This window comes from Bicyclus anynana, chromosome 18, assembly GCF_947172395.1.
Source record: "Bicyclus anynana chromosome 18, ilBicAnyn1.1, whole genome shotgun sequence".
Lineage (NCBI taxonomy): Eukaryota > Metazoa > Arthropoda > Insecta > Lepidoptera > Nymphalidae > Bicyclus > Bicyclus anynana.
In genome coordinates, this window is record NC_069100.1 from 11645146 (window position 1) to 11663983 (window position 18838).

At 37.7% G+C, this 18838-nt stretch overlaps 1 protein-coding gene across 2 annotated transcripts; it reads left to right on the top strand.

Annotated features, from left to right (window-relative positions):
* The first annotated feature begins 1760 nt into the window (after window positions 1-1760).
* On the top strand, window positions 1761-18805 carry LOC112050038 (acyl-CoA-binding domain-containing protein 5). Of its 2 annotated transcripts, XM_024088163.2 has the most exons (9): window positions 1761-2114; window positions 8776-8887; window positions 10591-10672; window positions 11079-11226; window positions 12032-12138; window positions 12970-13048; window positions 13888-13988; window positions 14830-14955; window positions 15502-18805. In XM_024088163.2, the coding sequence occupies exons 1-8, from the start codon at window positions 2054-2056 to the stop codon at window positions 14950-14952; spliced, it is 813 nt and encodes a 270-aa protein (XP_023943931.2). In that variant the 5' UTR covers window positions 1761-2053; the 3' UTR covers window positions 14953-14955; window positions 15502-18805. The 2 variants fall into 2 exon arrangements, 1 of the variants encoding a protein (XP_023943931.2); XR_008251690.1 differs by lacking the exon at window positions 15502-18805 and having other exon boundaries at window positions 11079-11492; window positions 14830-14869.
* Window positions 18806-18838: the final 33 nt, after the last annotated feature.

Sequence of the window (18838 nt, forward strand, 5' to 3'; positions counted from 1 at the left end):
TGACACGATAATTGTTTTTGAAGATTCAAATATTTTACTGTATTTTTATTTGGGATTTTACGGATTTTTACGGTTATTTATTCACGTTTCTTTTCTAAAAGCATGATAATAGTAGTACAGTTCTAAAGAAGTAACAGTGTTTACCGATTACTATTCGGAGACAAAGAGAAATTGTGGCGGTTTGCGAAATGGTTTAGATTACAAAATTCATTAAATAAAACTATTATACATTAAGAGTATCCGACAGCATATTTTTTTAGTTTGGCAATTTCGTTATGATAAATGTCATATGTGGTAGAGATGTACAGAAAATTTCTATTTTGTCTACCAATATCGATAATTATCATAGTAAGTTCGAAATCGAAATTACCAATGCAACCTGGTACTAAAAATGTGCACACTTTATTAGTGCAGCTTGGCGAGCAGATGACGTTTACTGCGTCTGCTACGAGTTATCAAGTCAGTTATACGTTTGACGCGACAAAGAAAGTCCTTACAAATATATATAACTTTAAAATAGTTTAATAATATCGATTTATTTCAATAATATCGATACGGTACCGATTACGTAGGGCCTGTAGGGCATATACAACACTATATAGCATATTTAAAAGTATATGCATGTATGTGTGTGTGTGTGTGTGTGTGTGTGTACTCTGTACTACACATCACTTAATGGCAAACAGGGTTCCTAACTTAGGGGTTTTCCCCCCAGATTTAGGGAGTAAATAAATGAGATGGGATTTTTTTAGGAGTCTGAAATTTTTAGGGGTATTTTCAGGGATTTTTTTTTACTCTTTAATATTTTTTTTTTTTTTAAATAGTAGAAAGAAAGTTTTTATTCATTCAATTTTATAAAGTTTTACAATAATATTAAAACTACGTACCTAAATATCTATAACTACATATTATAAAAATTAAAAAGAAAATATACTAAATTTAAACTATATCTAAAGGCTCAGGCGTCGTAGAATTCGTCCGAATCGACGATCATAGGTAAAGTGCCCAGAAGGCTGGCAGTATTGCCACGTTGTATGGCAATACTAATTCTTTGGCCTAAATATAGGCCAGCCTTCTGGTCACGGGAGGTGTCGATTAAACGCTTTGCAATTTCTTTGTAAAGAAAGCGTGTACTCGGACCCCACGGTCCTAGTGTTTCGACCGCAAACGGCTCAAATATGTAATCTCCGACGAGATTGCTATATTTGCGCCGCTTGAGGGTCTCTGCTGATGCAGCAGCAGCGCCTGCACATCCCATCGTACCAGGAAGATGTGAAGGCGCAAGGGTGTCTACGCAAGTCGCGTCCCACACCAAAGGCCTACCCATCTTCCATGGCATCAAAGACATGCCGTCTGGTCTCTTACCATCGTCACGCGCCAAACCGTTAGGTTCCAAAACGGCTGGCACGCCGGCGGTGACAAGAGCATGACGTATTTAATATTTTTAAATTCATGATAATTTTAATATACCTTTCTTGACCTAGCGACTTTTATCGACATATAATACGTTATTCTACAACCACTCTATGACAACTGGCAGCAATTTTCATTCAATAAAAAAAATTGTTTAATTTATTCAATTACTTAAAACATTAATGATTTCAAAAAATCTGAATCTTCAGATGAAAACGTAGTATTTGATCTGTATTAAATATAGACTTTTGAAACATATTAGGGGGACATCTCAATAATTAAGGCTATTTTAGGGGCCTTTGACACAAACTTCAGGGATAAATATTTTCGAGAGTTGGTAACACTGACAGCAACCACAACCACAGAGATACAGTATCGAGTATCCGTATCTTTCACTCGAAGATTTTTTTAATTTTTTTATTATATTTTTTTTCTAGTGTGATAGAGGCCACGATTGTGGAAGGCTACATGTTTTAAAATATTGATAAATTTATTAAAGAATTTGTTTATCTGGTGTACTCGTACAGCATTAACCAGATTGGATTGATAGTGATTTTAGTGATAGTGCATCTTCATACTAATTAATATTTCAACTCAAGTCCAAAGTGCGTTTGTTTTGTTGTGTAGTGTTTGAGCGAGGATGTCTCTGGAGGAAAAATTCCATGCAGCTGTCAATGTTATACGGAGTTTGCCCAAAAGTGGTACGTATTTGTACACAACTGTTTGCCCACGGTTCGACATACGTTCGAAATAATCAATACGATGTAAAGTGTGAAAAAAAAATATCATTAGCTGATGGCACTTTAAGTCATCAGAATTTCATCCCTGCCTTTGAATTTCTTCATAAGTCTGGCGCCGGCAGGGTCCAATGCACCTCTTAAAGCTCTATATTAGATGATAAAAAATAAAAAATAGAAAAACCTGAGAAAAGAAAATATATACAGTTTATTTTGGCTATCTTAAATTTTATTTATATTTTTTCTGTACAGCTGGAATTTCTACTTCGAACTCCTAAACATTTGGAAAGGGGAATGCCCATCCCCGGCCCAGACCTACCCTAGCCTATGAGCAGTTTACTTATACCTAAAAAATTCTTAATGATTCTACTTTAATAATGAAATCATTACTTTGTCGAAAAAAGTTTGCTACAATATTTTATGACATGTTTAAGTAATTCATCTTTAATTTGTCCACAATGGCGACAAGCTTACATTTTTTCATGTAAGCTTGTCCCCATTGTGTTACTCATGAATGGTTTTTTTTGTTAAGCTTGTTAGTAATAGAAAAAAAATACAAAAAGAAATAATACAGCTTCAAATGTTACTTCGCCGCTTTGGTACACCTGCAAACATTTTGCCCTAGAAGATAAAAAAAATATTTTTCTTCAAGAAACAAACTATTATAAAGCCAATTAATTAACCAGTTCCTTATTGATACATCATACAATTATCTCTATATTCTTTTATACAGGGTATACCTGGGTTCCCTGGGTCAACATATGTAATGTATGGGCCAGTCTAACTCAGTATATGAAGTCAAGGTTGTGTTTCATACTTCACCTAAGAAAAAGTTAGGTCAGTACTTGTCGGGTTACAAGGGTTGGCCATACTAATCTGTGCCTCCTCTTTTCATATGCATATAAGAATACAGGGAATAAATATAGCCAATGACAATTACAAATAATGTAGCTTTCTAGTGGTAAAAGAATTTTCAAAATCAGTTTAGTAGATCTAAAGATTACCCCCTACAAGTAAAACACTACAAACTTTACCTCTATATAATATTAGTATAGATTATGTTGCCTTACAAAGTGGTTATTGTGTTGCTCATATAAACTAACTATAAGTTACACACAATTGTCCATTTGCAAAGCCAATGTTTAAACTGTTGAGTCATTATGCTAGTTAGTTATTTGTAAATAGTTTAGTACTTCAAACATTAGCATTGTTTTAGCTTTGTACTCTATTATGATGACCAATTTGTATTATATTATGATATTTTATTAACAGACTAGGTTTGGCATCTTTTTTCTAATTTACTTGGCGGTACGTTTTTGTCGGTAGGGTGGTAACTAGCCACGTCCGAAAGCCTCCCACCAGCCAGACCTAGACTAATTAAGATAATCTGAATCGGCCCAGCTGAGGATCGAACCCAGGACCTCTTGTTTTTACCTCCTAGGAAATAATCCTAAATATGCCAATGTTCCACACTGCGAGCTATTTTATTTCGTATTCTTACGGGAACGGGAACTACACGAGTAAATCCGTGAGCGTCTGCTAGTTAGATATAAACAAATTCGATTTCGCAAAATAACCCTTAAGTAGTGGTAATAAGTGTCAATACTAAACATTTGAAGGTAGTCATGGTCAGTAAAAGTGATGTTACATCACACGCTTTCCATTTTTCGTGGCGCTAAATTGCCTTCACCGGTGCGTTAATGGATAGAGCTTTATTTTTAGACGACCCAAAACAAAGAGGTTCTGTATTCGACCCGTATGTTTGTATGTCTATGATTTTCAATGCTGATCTTATTTTGGCGGGGTTTATTTTTGTAATACTAATACACATATTTTTATATGTATAAGAGCCGCGTAAGAGTGGACCTCTGCCTTCGATTCGGAGGGCGTAGGTTCAAATCAGTTCGAGCTTTTCAATTTTAAGATATCACGTGTCTCTAACGGAAAGTGAAGGAAAATCTTCTACTTGTGTAAAGTCTGCGAATTTCCACCAGCGTGTAGGACTATTAGCCTTATCCAAGACAAGATTACTTTAACAATATACCTATAGTGGACTAGCTGACGTCGCGCGTATATACGGGTATAATATACGCCTATAGTAGCCTCGCGCCTTGGTTCTTCGTTGAAAGTGTAACGCAATTGAAGACGAGTTACAAAATCGATTGTCCTCAATATTTTATTCATGCTGATGGGCTGTGACGTCACCATGTTATGCACCTATTTATTAGTATACTACCGGACGCCCGCGACTTCGTCCGCGTGGAATTCAGTTTTTCACAAATCCCACGGGAACCATGGATTTTTCCGGGATGAAAAGTAGCCTATGTGTTAATCCAGAGTGAATTCTATTTCCATTCAAATTTCAGCCAAATCGCTTCAGTAGCCGCAGCGTAAAAGAGGAACAAACGTACTTACACACAAACTGTCGCCTTTTTAATATTAGTGTGATACCCGTGCGAAACCGGAGCGGGCCACTATGTTTTTATATACAACGTTCACAGTTTTTCTGTAGTGTATTTAGTATCAGCATTGCACCAGTGTGAAGCCGGGGCGGGACGCTAGTTATAAATACAAACCTTCAATCACTTTATCTATTAGAAAAAACCGCATCAAAATCCGTTGCGTAGTATTAAAGATTTAAGCATACATAGGGATATAGAATTTGTTTTATTATCCGACTTCTAAAAAGGAGGAGGTTCTACGTTCAGCTGTATGTATGTTTCTTTTTTCAGCGATATTTCCGTCGTTTACGAACCGATTTTGAAAACTCTTTTTTTCGTTTGGTAAGGTGTACCTCCAGGGTGGTCCCATTTCTTTCATATCAGGATCTGATGATGGCATCCTGCAGAAATCGAGGAAAACTTTCGAAAATTAGTTTTTTAACCAGGTATTATAAACCACTACTAAATTTTCGGAAAAATAGAAAAACCTCCCAGCTCTCAACTTGTTCACAGAAAAACCAAGTGAGTTTGTCATCAGGCAAACGTACTTTCATGTAAACAAACTGGATCGCTATAAATAAACCAGCTAGTTCTGAAGGTCTTTATAACGCTTACTATCAAGTTTAACTAGAACTTGTTAATTATTATATTTATGTGCTTAAATAAGTTTACCAGACAGTCCATTGTTTTATCATCTGCGTATGTACTGCATAGAACGAATTTTAAATTTAAAACTTCCTACCTAAACCTTCTTTCGTACTAACTGAGACCAAGTATCACGAGTATAATCATAAGAAACTAATAAAGCCTTAAAAATAGTCTTCTTTTTATTCTTTACTAGCTGACGCCGTGCGGTTTCACCCGCGTGGTTCCCGTTCCCGTAGGAATACGGGGGTAATATATTGCCTATAGCCTTCCTCGATAAATGGGCTATCCTACACTGAAAGAATTTTTCAAATCGGACCACAATTTGATGGTAAGTGAAGATGCAATCTAAGATGGAAGCGGGCAATCTTGTTTTGTTTCGGTTTCTACAAGACATCATACCGGAACGCTAAGTCGCTTGGCGGTACTTCTTTGCCGGTAGGGTGGTAACTAGCCACGGCCGAAGCCTGCCACCAGCCAGACCTGGACCAATTAAGAAAACCCCAGCCGGGCCCAGGACCTCCGTCTTGTAAATCCACCGCGCATACCACTGCGCCACAGAGGCCGTTAAAACCAATGACACTGCCAACAAACAGTCACAACCAATGTGACTGTTTGTTGGTAAAATAAATTTCAAAATCATACATAGATACGTAGATCAAAACGAAACGAAAAGAACGAATGAGATGCCATCGATCTATTACCTCGTCGTCATCAACCCATATTCGGCCCACTGCTGAGCTCGAGTCTCCTCTCAGAATGAGAGGGGTTAGGCCAATAGTCCACCACACTGGCCCAATGCAGATTGGCAGACTTCACACACGCAGAGAATTAAGATAATTTTCTGGTATGCAGGTTTCCTCACGATGTTTTCCTTCACCGATTGAGACACGTGATATTTAATTTCTTAAAATGCACACAACTGTTAAGTTGGAGGTGCATGCCCCGGACCGGATTCGAACCCACACCCTTCGGAATCGGAGGCAGAGGTCATATTCACTGGGCTAGGATCAATTACCTACTTGCTACAAAAAATGTTTTGGAATTTTTACTAAATTGTTATTTATTGTAGTAGTAGATATGTTTATAAATTTTTATTTGCGTTGCAAATGCGTGTGTAAATAACATAACAGAATAAATCATACAATCTTGTTAAGTACTTTTGTTAATCTCTATTAGGTAAGATGAGAATTTAGCTTTGGTACAATATATTTTGTAATGTATTCCAATTTACGTAAGACAGTTTTTAGTTATGATGGTTTTATTTAAAACTAGCGGACGCCCGCGACTTCGTCCGCGTGAAAGTCGTTGTAAACTTTCAACTACCCCTTCCCTAACCTACCTCTACCCTACCCTATCCCAACCCTACCCCTACCCTACCCCTACCCTACCCTACCCCTACCCTACTCATTAAGGCTGCACTTCTTTATTTATTCCTCCCACCGCGAGTCGCGTCGAGCGCGGCAACCGTTACACAAAAATAATCCTTACAGCATGAATTAGTATTCACGCGCGATGGCTTAGCGTATTTCATGTATAACTTTGGTGTTTCTTTACCGATTTTTATGATTCTTTTTTTATTGAATAGGTAATAATGTTAACTTTCTTATTAGAGATGACTGATGAGTGTTATAAACATAAGAGTAGACAAATATAATTAGAAAGCTTCGAACTGCTAAGCTATCGGGAGTTACACGTGTTATTGTGAGTCAACCATAAAAGATAGACATATATATGCTGTTGTGTTTTTATAGATAATTTTAAGGAAAACATTTCTGTCATACATGATTTCTATGTAGCTTAAACCATTAAGGCTGTACACGCGACGGAATCTTGAAAAATTGAGTAACTTCTCCCGTTTTCTCAACATTTCTCTTCACTGCTCTGCTCCTATTGATGGTAGCGTAATGAAAAGTATATTATAACCTGCCCAGGAGTATGTTGAATAATTGTACCAAGTTTCGTTAAAATCCGTCCAGTAGTTTTTGTTTCTATAAAAAACATACAGACAGACAGACAGACAGACAGACAGACAAAAATTTTACTGATTGCATTTTTGGCATCAGTATCGATCACTAATCACCCCCTGATAGTTATTTTGGAAATATATTTCATGTACAGAATTGACCTCTCTACAGATTTATTATAAGTATAGATTATGTTTATTTAATGTGTTCAAATCACGAGCACTTGTATAAACGGGTCAAAATACCCATTTATTAAGATTGACGTAGAGGTATAAATTAGATATTCAGATATGTAAATATTACCCAAATATTCATATATAACTAGATATGTTGTATTTAATACTAAAGTTTGAAGGAAAAAGCAAGTCATCCTGATGTTGACTTGTTACATTGTATTGTATACACATTGCTCTTGGCTAAGAATATATAACTCAGGTTGCCTTTGCCAGGGATGATGACAGTTTTTTAAATTCCATCCTACTAAAATTATAAACTCGAAAGTTTGTATGGATGTTAGTTACTCTTTAACGCCGCTACTACTGAAGCGATTTGACTGAAATTTGAAATGGAAATAAATTTCACTCTGGATTAATACATAGGTTACTTTTCATCCCGGAACATTCCATGGTTGCCGTTTAAATTGATATGTAATACTCGTTGGCTTGAACAGACTCGTAGCTATAGCGGTCTTAGAATACATAACAGTACAAGCCATGGTAACAAACAAAACACAAAACATAAAACATATAACATTTTGTGTAAGTACCTACTGTGATTTGTTATTCTTGTTATCAATCACACTATCGAGGGTCACGTCGACTGGACATACCTAATTATCACATGTTTTTCAGGTCAATAATATTTTTATGATGTTTTTATATTATCCACCAGTAAGAGCGACATCACACTAAGTGTAAATGTAAGTTTTAATAAATGTATTACACACATATGTGTTAAGTGTGTGTGTAAGTGTGTATGTTTGTTTCTCCTTTGCGCTGCAGCTACTGTAACGATTTGGCTTTAATTTCGAATGAAAATAGATTTTACTCTGGATTAACAAATAACTCTACTACTTTTCATTCCGGAAAAGTTCATGGTTCCCGCGGGATTTGTGAAAAACTGAATTCCACGCAGACTAAGACTAACTAGGCTTCCGCTAGTAATCCATATTAATAAAAGGAGGTCAAAGGGCGGACCGGCGGAAGAAGACGCGGGTATCCGCTAGCTACATATAAGAATAAGGAAAAAAGATTTTGATCGAATATGTTTCCTTGACAGCCCAATGGATATGACCTTTCCCTTCGATTCGGAGAACTTTGGTTCGAATCCGGTCCGGGCATGCCAACTCCATGTGTATTTTAAGAAATTAAATATCACGTGTCTCAAATGGTGATGGGAAAACATCGTGAGGAAACCAGCATACCTGATAATTTTGTAATTTCTCTTCGTATGTGAAGTTTGCCAGTCCGCATTGGACCAGCGTGGTGGACTATTAGCCTAACCCCTCTCACTCAGGAGACTCGCGCTCAACAGTGAGTTGTTGTTAATGATGATGTTTTCTTGCCTCGGCAGGCACGTACCAGCCCAGCAATGAGTTGATGCTACGGTTCTACAGCTACTTCAAGCAGGCGATGGAGGGGCCTTGCAAGAAAGACAAGCCCGGCTTCTGGGATGTCGTCAACAGGTACGTTCACCTCCCAGCTTTTTTTTTTTAATTCTTTACGAGTTAGCCCTTGACTACAATCTCACTGGGTGGTAAGTGATGATACAATCTATAAGATGGCAGCGGCGCGGAGTAACTTGTTAGGAGGAGGATGAAAATCCACACCCCTTTCGGTTTCTACACGACATCGTACCGGAACACTAAATCACTTGGCGGTCTTTGCCGTTAGGGTGGTAACTAGCCACAGCCGAAGCCACCCACCAGCTAGTGCTGGACCAATTAAGAAAACCTCAATCGGCCCAGCCGGGGATCCATCTTATAGATTGTATCATCACTTACCATCTGGTGAGATTGTAGTCAAGGGATAACTAGTAAAGATTTAAAAAAAAACTCGATTGATTTTAAAACTCATTTACTAGTAGAACATACATTTTCAAGTAACATAAGTTATTTTGAATTCTCGCATTCTCCCGAAAATGGAAATTACTCGGGTACACCCTCCCCAATCAACTAATGACTGAGGCCTTGCAACACAAACACAAGCTGTAGAGCGTCTTCGCCGGCGAAGACGAGGTCCCCGATTTCTGACGTGTTTTTTTTAACCCACGCTCGGCGGTGCATAGACTGATACACTCAGGCCAATACACCCTTCCAGAATGGCCCTCTGAGCCGAGGTTTGAGTCTCAGAGGAGACGCCCTTAGAGAGTCGTTCCGCCCACATGTTCTGCTTCTGCCTTCGGACCCCATCAGGCGATGTTTCTGCGCTCGTCCAAAACCCCCGGCGACGCCGCTGAGGTCCCCTAAAGGAGCCTACGGTACTTACACAAGCAGAAAAAAACAAACAGGTAGAACCCCAGGGCATCGATAAAGCGTGTCTACCGCTACTACAAACCGACGATTGGTTTAGCTTTGGTGAAAACATGAATCAGTTAATTTATAACAAAATGGTTTTCACTACAAGGAGAAGCTTCCATAGGTATATGTATTATTATTTATTAAAACAATATTATCAGTATTAAAGAAATACTAACTTTGCATAACCTCTTTGGATCTTTATCTGTATTTTATAATCAATCAATCTCTTTTGTCACTATCGCGTGTATTTATAAGATAGAGCATATTTTAAAAATACATTATTTATAATATTGTGTAGTGTATCTCCTACACAAATTACAATTACCTTTATACATGGATATGATAGCCCAGTGATAGCCCAGTGGATACGACCTCTGCCTCCAAATCTGGAGGGTGTGGGTTCGAATCCGGTCTGGGACATGCACCTCCAACTTTTCAGTTGTGTGCATTTTAAGAAATTAAATATCACGTGTCTCAATCGGTGAAGGAAAACATCGTGAGGAAACCTGCATACCAGAAAATTATCTTAATTCTTTGCGTGTGTGAAGTCTGCCAATCCGCATTGGGCCAGCGTGGTGGACTATTGGCTAACCCCTCTCATTCTGAGAGGAGACTCGAGCTCAGCAGTGAGCCGAATATGGGTTGATGACGACGATGGATATGATGTTTATAGGCACTTGCCGTGCTTCTAATGGGGATGTAACTTCCCTGCTCTGGGCTGCTATACTGAAAATTCTTTGGAAGAAACATAACCCAATTTTTCACAGGCTCTTGAAGTTTTTAAGTCGGACTCGAATCTAAATTTCAAGAGCCACACAGGGTAGCCACTGTACCAGCGAGGCAGCTCATGATATATTTATGGATTTCAGAGCGAAATGGGAGGCTTGGAAAAGACTTGGGGACATGACCCCCGAAGAAGCCATGCAGTGTTATGTCACCGAACTACACAAGGTAATCTATATCTGCCACAACTTTTAAACAAATTTAATTTGACGACAAACGACATCTTTCATTATCTTTACTAATAGAATATCATGAAATTGTCAGGCTTCTTAGGAGCTTTGCAGAAGACCCAAAGTCAACATGGTTCAAAGAATCGCAAAGCTGAAGTAGGAATGTGCAGGGCACATAGTTTAAAGAGCCGATGGAGTCCCAAGATGCTGGAATGGCGACTCTGCACTGCACCGGAAAGCGCAGTGATCCCCACTGGATCATCAAGCGGGTTACAAATAGCCGCTTGTTGCTTGCTGCTCAATACCGTCGTGTTTGGAAGTCCTTATAAAAAATCCATCGGCTAAATGATCATGACAAAATTGGAAGTTGCTTTGTTACAAACTTGCTACACTTGTGATTGTAGATCGTGGAGACGATGTCGTACAACTCTGATGTGGCGTCGTTCCTGTCAGTCGACGACGACGAGCAGGGCTTCCCCAGCGCCGACCTGGAGCTCATCGCCGGCGACGTGCTGGCGCGCTGCCGCGACTCGCAGCGCACCTCGCCCATGTGTGCGTATTGTACCTGCACACTGTGCACAACTTGTCGACGACGACGAGCAGGGCTTCCCCAGCGCCGACCTGGAGCTCATCGCCGGCGACGTGCTGGCGCGCTGCCGCGACTCGCAGCGCACCTCGCCCATGTGTGCGTATTGTACCTGCACACTGTGCACAACTTGTCGACGACGACGAGCAGGGCTTCCCCAGCGCCGACCTGGAGCTCATCGCCGGCGACGTGCTGGCGCGCTGCCGCGACTCGCAGCGCACCTCGCCCATGTGTGCGTATTGTAGCTGCACACTGTGGACAACTTGTCGACGACGACGAGCTGGGCTTCCCTAGCGCCGACCTGGAGCTCATCGCCACTTTGCAGGGCTAGCAAGTAATAAGTCCTAGGAAGCGCTGCCCTGTAACCATCAACCTGGGGTGTAGGAGCTAAGTCCATGTGTGTCACAGTGGCAATCAAAACTCTTTAGTCCATGTTCAGTGGCAGCAGACATAAACATATCGGTATTCAAGTTACATGTGATATATATTTGAAGTAAATCCAATAAATGCATAGGTTTCATTATCATCACGTGATGTCCCCATAACGGAGTTTGGCAGTCAGTTTTCGTTTCCAAGATTCATCTTGAAAAAGAGGGAAAGGAGCACCTGTCGTCAGCACGTCGTAAATGGTTGGACGCCATTAGTGAGTCGACCAGATGCGACTACCTACAACTGAAACTTTTATGTAGAAGACAGGAAAGCTTTCGCATAGGTATTTAAATAAAGTGAATTCAACTGCAGTAAATATATGAAGTAATATGTTGTTCTTAGACTCGCGCTCGGTCAGCGGCACGTCGTCCCCCGTACACGAGAGCACGACGCCGCGGACACGACACGACTCCGAGGACGAGTTCATTGACACCATGGACGTCACCGTCGTAAGTAACCCATAGACTTTTGTACCATAGCTGTGTACGCAGCTGATGGTACAGGCTATAAACAAAAAAAAAATAAAGCCTTGGCTGAGTTAATTGTGGGCTCTTCTAGGACCGTTTGGAACCCTCGTAACTTTAATTTTAAGTTTTCGACCTCACTTACCACCATTAAATCATGACAAAATTTGACATTTCAAAAGTGCGTGTAAAGTAAGCCCCTAATTGAAATAAAGTAGGGGGAAAGATCTGAATGAATTTCTCTTTTGCATTGCAACCCAACAAAACATGGACCCAACCAGCTTTAGTGTTCATTACTACAACATTGGTGTCTTCAAATCTGTCTTATTGATTTTCGCGTAAATAAGTAAAAAGCTAGTTTTAGGTTCAGTAGTTTCAGGCATAAGGAGGAATGGTCAACTTTAATCTATTTTCTTAAATAACTTGAAAAATAATTATAAAAAAAATACATATTTGCGATCCCCTTACTAGCTCTATCATGTCACACGATGCAGTTTGCAATTGTTGCAATTGTTTTTGAAGTAAAACTTCATAACTAAGTTGTTGAACGCGTCGCGAAAAGTGTAAGCGGGTTAGGTTATTAGGATGCGTGCCGCCATCTACAGGCACAGTGAAACAGTGTTTGTTATTTTAAACTACCACTAGATGGCGTTCTTAAAGAACTTTGAAACAATCCCTTTTTGTATACTTCAACCTGTTGCGATGCAGTTATGCCTGAAGCTCATAGATGGCGCTTTTTTCAAAACTAGCTTTACTTTAGCTGTGTGGACTACAGCACATTTGATTATTTTTCTTTCTTTTCTTTTCTCGTTTCAGAACGAGCCCGAGGCGGCAGCCATTACAGCGCCCCGCCTCAGCAACGGACACGCGCACCAGATCTCCTCACAACTCACACGTGAGTACACTGTGTCTACTCAGTTATAGTCACAACATGGCTCCAACTTTGTGGAATACGCTGCTGAATGCGTTACAAAAAATGTAATCTCAATAACATACCGTTAAATTTTGAAAGCGCCATCTGAAATAACACTGCTAAACGAACTAGTAGGAGCTTGTGAAGTAACGCAAGTCCGATACGAGAGATGGCGCTTCTTCCTTATCAGCCAATAGACGTCCACTGCTGGAGATAGACCTCTTGCATGGACCTCCAAGCACAACGGTCTCGAGCCGCCAGCATCCAGCGGCTCCCTGCAACCCGCTTGATGTCCTCGGTAGTGGGGGGTCGACCAACACTGCTCTTTCCGGTGCGGGGTCGCCATTCCAGCACCTTGGGACTCCATCGTCTATCGGCTCTTTGAACTATGTGGCATGCCCATTACCACTTCAGCTTTGTGACTCATTGAGCTATATCAGTGGTTATTGTCTGCACCTCCTCATTCCTAGAGATGGCGCTACTAACTGCTACTAATTTTTAAGTTCCTCTTTCATGTATTATTTTATATTTGAAAAAAGTTTCAATTCTGTTGTGTGGTCTTAACTCTAAAGCACACTTGTTTTTAGTTTTCATGTTGATAGACATAATTTTTTTTTTAGTCTCATTATTCCTGCAATCTTTCGTGAGACATTCAGCGGGATTTTAAGTATTTGTATTAAGGCGTGTTTGGTGCGAAATCCAGTGATTTGCCCAAATATAATAATGTAGTGTCTATTTCATGACATCTTGTGGTGCTCGGTCTCTTGAGCCTTTTAAAATAACAATAGTTGAATTTTCAAGTTACTTTCCGTTCACTTCAGATTTGAAAGTGTTGGAGCAACTGCCGGGCGTGCTGGCGCGGCTGGAGGCGGACGTGGCGGCGCTGAGGAAGGCCGTCGAAGGCGACAGGAGGATACTCGACGTGAGTTGCTTTAAAATGGGACCATTTGATGTATTTTGTTGTTTCTTCGCTGAAATAAGTATACTCTACAAAGAATGTTCTTTTTTTTTTAATTAAGTTAGCTCTGATGGTAAGTGATGATGCAATCTAAGGTGGAAGCGGGCTACCTTGTTACTAGAGTAGGACGAAAATCACACCCCTTTCGCTTTCTACACATCGTAGCGGGACGCTGAATCACTTGGCGGCACGTCTTTGCCTGTAGAAAGCCCTAGCCTGCTTCCATCTTAAATTACATCATCACTTACCATCAGGTGCGATTGTAGTCAAGGGCTAACTTGTATTAAAACAAAAAATGAAAAAAAAAATACACAGATTTTTTTTATTTTTTTTTTAATCTATACTTATAATAAATCTGTAGAGAGGTCAATTCTGTACATGAAATATATTTCTAAAATAACTATCAGGGGGTGATTAGTGATCGATACTGATGCCAAAAATGCAATCAGTAAAATTTTTGTCTGTCTGTCTGTATGTTCTTTATAGAAACAAAAACTACTCGACGGATTTTAACGAAACTTGGTACAATTATTCTTCATACTTCTGGGCAGGTTATAGTATACTTTTCATCACGCTACGATCAATAGGGGCAGAGCAGTGAAGGGAAATGTTGAGAAAACGGGAGAAGTTACTCCATTTTTTAAGCTTCCGTCGCCGTCGCATGGTCCCTACCATAGGGGTAGTAGGATTCACGCAGACGAAGTCGCGGGCGTCCGCTAGTTTTAAGTAAGTTAGCCCTTGACTACAATCTCACCTGATGGTAAGTGCCATTGTCACCTACCGTCAAATGAACCCTTCGTTGCAGGAGGTGTCGCGCGGCTGGCGGTGGCCGTGGCAGGAGCTGAGCGCGCCCACCATGCTGCTCATAGCGCTGTGGCCCTTCATAGCCTTCCGGATCGCCTCGCGACTGCAGCGCAGGGACACTTAGCTGGTCAGTTACTTACTTTGTTATTGTACTCATGCGTGGCGTGCACTTGTCGCCCGATCAGGGTATGCACTAATAAGGTTTTAATAATTATTAATTAATAATAATGAATAATATAATTAGCAAAAGCTTGAAACTGTTATTTTGTGCTCACACTCGTTTATTTTGCATTTTTTCCTTAAAACGCATAAAAATCAATTAATGTCAAACGCATCATTACACCGACAATCGAATCGCTTTTGTTTGTTGGAGTATGTAAGGTTGTAAAGGGTGATCACTGGATCTACTGAACCAATTTTTTTATGAGTGTGGTTATATTATGCAGGTGAAACCGCGCGGTGACCATTAGTCATTCAAACCATAGATTCGCTGGTTTGGTATTGGTTGGTAACGATTGGTCGACAATTATTGTCTATGCGTACTGCGGGCGGTTAGTCTCTAATTTCTCATTCTGAGAGGAGACTCGAGCTCAGCAGTGAGCCGAATTGTTGCTGATGACTGTGGGAGTTTGCTGATTATTAGTAAATTACATTTTTTTTTTTAATTTTTCAGGTACAATGCAGAACGTATCTTGACTAGGCGATAAGTGAATCGGTGTTGCAATTTTACACTCATAGGTTTTTATATCGGGATGTGACGTCATCGTGTTTTTTTTGTTGTAGCAACAATTTAATAATAAATATTCCGTTCTGTTTTCTTCTGTTATATTTAAATATAATTTGGATAACATGTTAAATAATGTGATGATATCATTTCTAATAAATAAATTAATTATTATATTATGGTTCTAAAGGGCATATCCAATTTTTTGTAAAGTTTTTTTTTTTATAAATAATATCCCAAGACTGAAGATCATAAAATTTGGATAAAATCATTACAGTTTTAATAAAATATACATACCATCACAAATTATTCAAACATTAATTGAATAATTACTCTGTGAATTTTTTAATTAGTGTATCATAATTTATTCACATTACTTGAAGCGGAAGTATACTTTGAATGAGCAATGTGATGAATATGTATGTATTTTAATTTCGAAATAATTCATATTTTGATTGATTTTGCAATACAAAACTCCAGATATGTATGAATAGTGAATAAAATACAAATACTTTTTAACCGACTTCAACAAAAGGAGTAGGGCGATGCGTATGTTTCTTTTTACCTCATAACTTTGTCATTTACTAACTAATTTTGGAAATTATTTTTTCTTTGAAAGAATATACTTCCAGATTGGTCCCATTTCATTTTCATGAAAATCGGTTTTTTTTTAATTGTGTTAATAATAATTTTTTTTAATTGTGTATCAAAATAACTCAAATACGTCTTTTGAAGTCGGTTCCATATTTATGTTAAATAAATATTATTTCATTCCTATTGATATGCAAAATAATTTTGATTTTAGTTCAGACAAATGCCTAAATATTTTGCATTATATAATACCAATTTAAGTATTTGAATATGTTAAATTTTTGGATACTACATCTCTGAATTTTATTTCATTGTGTTAAAGATAATGCTATGACCATGTGAATTATAATTTTAGTTGGTTCATTATATATATATATGTATATAGATGAAGTAAATGATTAATATTTTATTATATTTCCTATAAGTGAACCGTCTGAATTTTATGCGGTATATATATACAAAATAATAGTATTGATTAACCAAATATTTGCAAACTTTTCAAAGTCACAAAAATATACAAGACTGACAAACAAACAATACTGAAATATATAAAGAGTTCATATTGAACCCATCTGGGGTTCTTAATCATTAACTTGTTCAAACCAAACCATAGTTTATCTATTTCAGTATTATGTATAACACTCACGTTAGTTGAAATTCTAAATAAATACATTTTGGATGAATTAATTAAATTCATTATATATATGTGTTTTATACGAAATGTCATTCCATTTGATTTTTAGTAATGAATTTAAGTTTTGATAGAACTTAATAATCACAAATATATTTTTGATTCAAAGTGTAACGAGTCAGTACCACCAAAAGTTATAGTCCTTGTGTCCCAGGAACAAAATATTTATTAATGACCTTACTGCTTGAACTTTGTGTATGTTATTTGTTGTTTTTGACGTGACAACGTCTTATAATTCGATGGAGCCGGCTTCACACTCGAAAAAAGATGACGTCACGCGTAGTTCCCTCGCTCTAGGGTTGCCAACTTTTTTTACAAGAAATAAAGTATATTCTGGTTTATAAAGATTATTAAACACTATTTTAGAATAACGAACATTTTCGTTTGAAAAATGCAACCATACCATCAGTATTTTCTTATGGTGTTGTCACGCTCAACTATCGTCAGTAAACCGACTTTACAGACAACCGATTTTTTTTTATTTAGGTTGTAATTTTTTTTTTATTAAAAAAATTTACAAACTAAAAGCTAAAGCTATATTTAAAATCAAGTGGTAACCTAGTCGAGTATAAGACGTACCAAAGTCTGGAAGATGACTTAGAAGCAAAACACGTGGCATAAACATTCATAATTTTGTCTGATTCATCATAAACAACACATACACAAAGTTTGAGCAGTATGGTCAAGTAAAAATATTTTGTTTTTGAGCCCAAACACTTGTATAGCCTGACCAGTGGCGCTAACCTGCGACCAAAGCACCATTGGACATTTTGTCTATTTCTCTACCACCACAGAAATATAAAGATCTTTGATTGGGGGCGCCAACTTTTTAGCTAATGTACTCTATGATAATGGCAGAAAAAAGATCCTTTTTTCCCCAAAACATGGCGAGATTTCTTATTTATTTTGTCAGGCTTTATGGGTGGTAAGGTGGTTTACCTAGACATATATCAAAATGTATGAAATTTTCCTATATTAGTGTTATTTTGCGTTGTAACTGCACGTTACCTTGACGGTAATTTTAGTCTGGTGCGAGTCCATGATTGTTACCTTTTGTTGTAATATAATTTTGTAACAATTAAGTCATTATTATGTTTTTTTTTTTCACGTGTTCATATTGTGATTTTGACATGCGCGGTTACAAAAAATATTCATAAAATCGAAGTAAAATTTTGGAAATCGGTTAAAAAGGGTACATGTTTAAACAATTTTGCTATTTAATGTGAACAACAGTTAAAAATATATCACAGTTTTTGTAATAATAAATTGAAGAAGAGTTGAAATTAAAATTACAATGAAAAGAATTCCAGACGAGCATCGCAGGCGACATTTAATAACAAAGACTCAGTTTCTAAATGATTATTATAATTTAGTGGCATTGATTTTTATATACAGTCGTATATAGATTAGAACATAACACATCTATTCTTACTAATATTATAAAGCTAAAGAGTTTGCTTGTTTGAACGCGCTTATCTCAGGAACTACTACTCCGATTTGAAAAATATTTTCAGTGTTAAATAGCCCATTTATTGAGGAAGGTTATAGGCAATATATTATCCCCGTATTCCTACGGGAACGTGAACCACGCGGGTGAAACCGCGCGGCGTCAGCTAGTTTGTGATATTTCGCCTGATGAAATACAAATACTATTTCAAAGTTACAATATGAAACGGTTTTATGTTAGTGCATTATGATTATTATGTGATACATAGTTATTAGTATATGTAAAGTTGACCTCGTCATTAAAACTTTATTTGTTTTTTATTAATTAGTAATAATTTGAAAGGCATTTTCATTTTATTTACTAAGGTTTCGGTTTAATTTTACAATTTGTATAGAATTAATTGTAAATATTATAAAAAACGGCTATATTATATCGTGTGTGAAGATTTTTTTTTTGTAAAATGAACATATAATATTATTACAAAATTTGTTATTGGTTTTAAATAAAATGGGGATTTTTGAAGATTGGTTGTCTTTTTTATTTTAATGAATTTATAT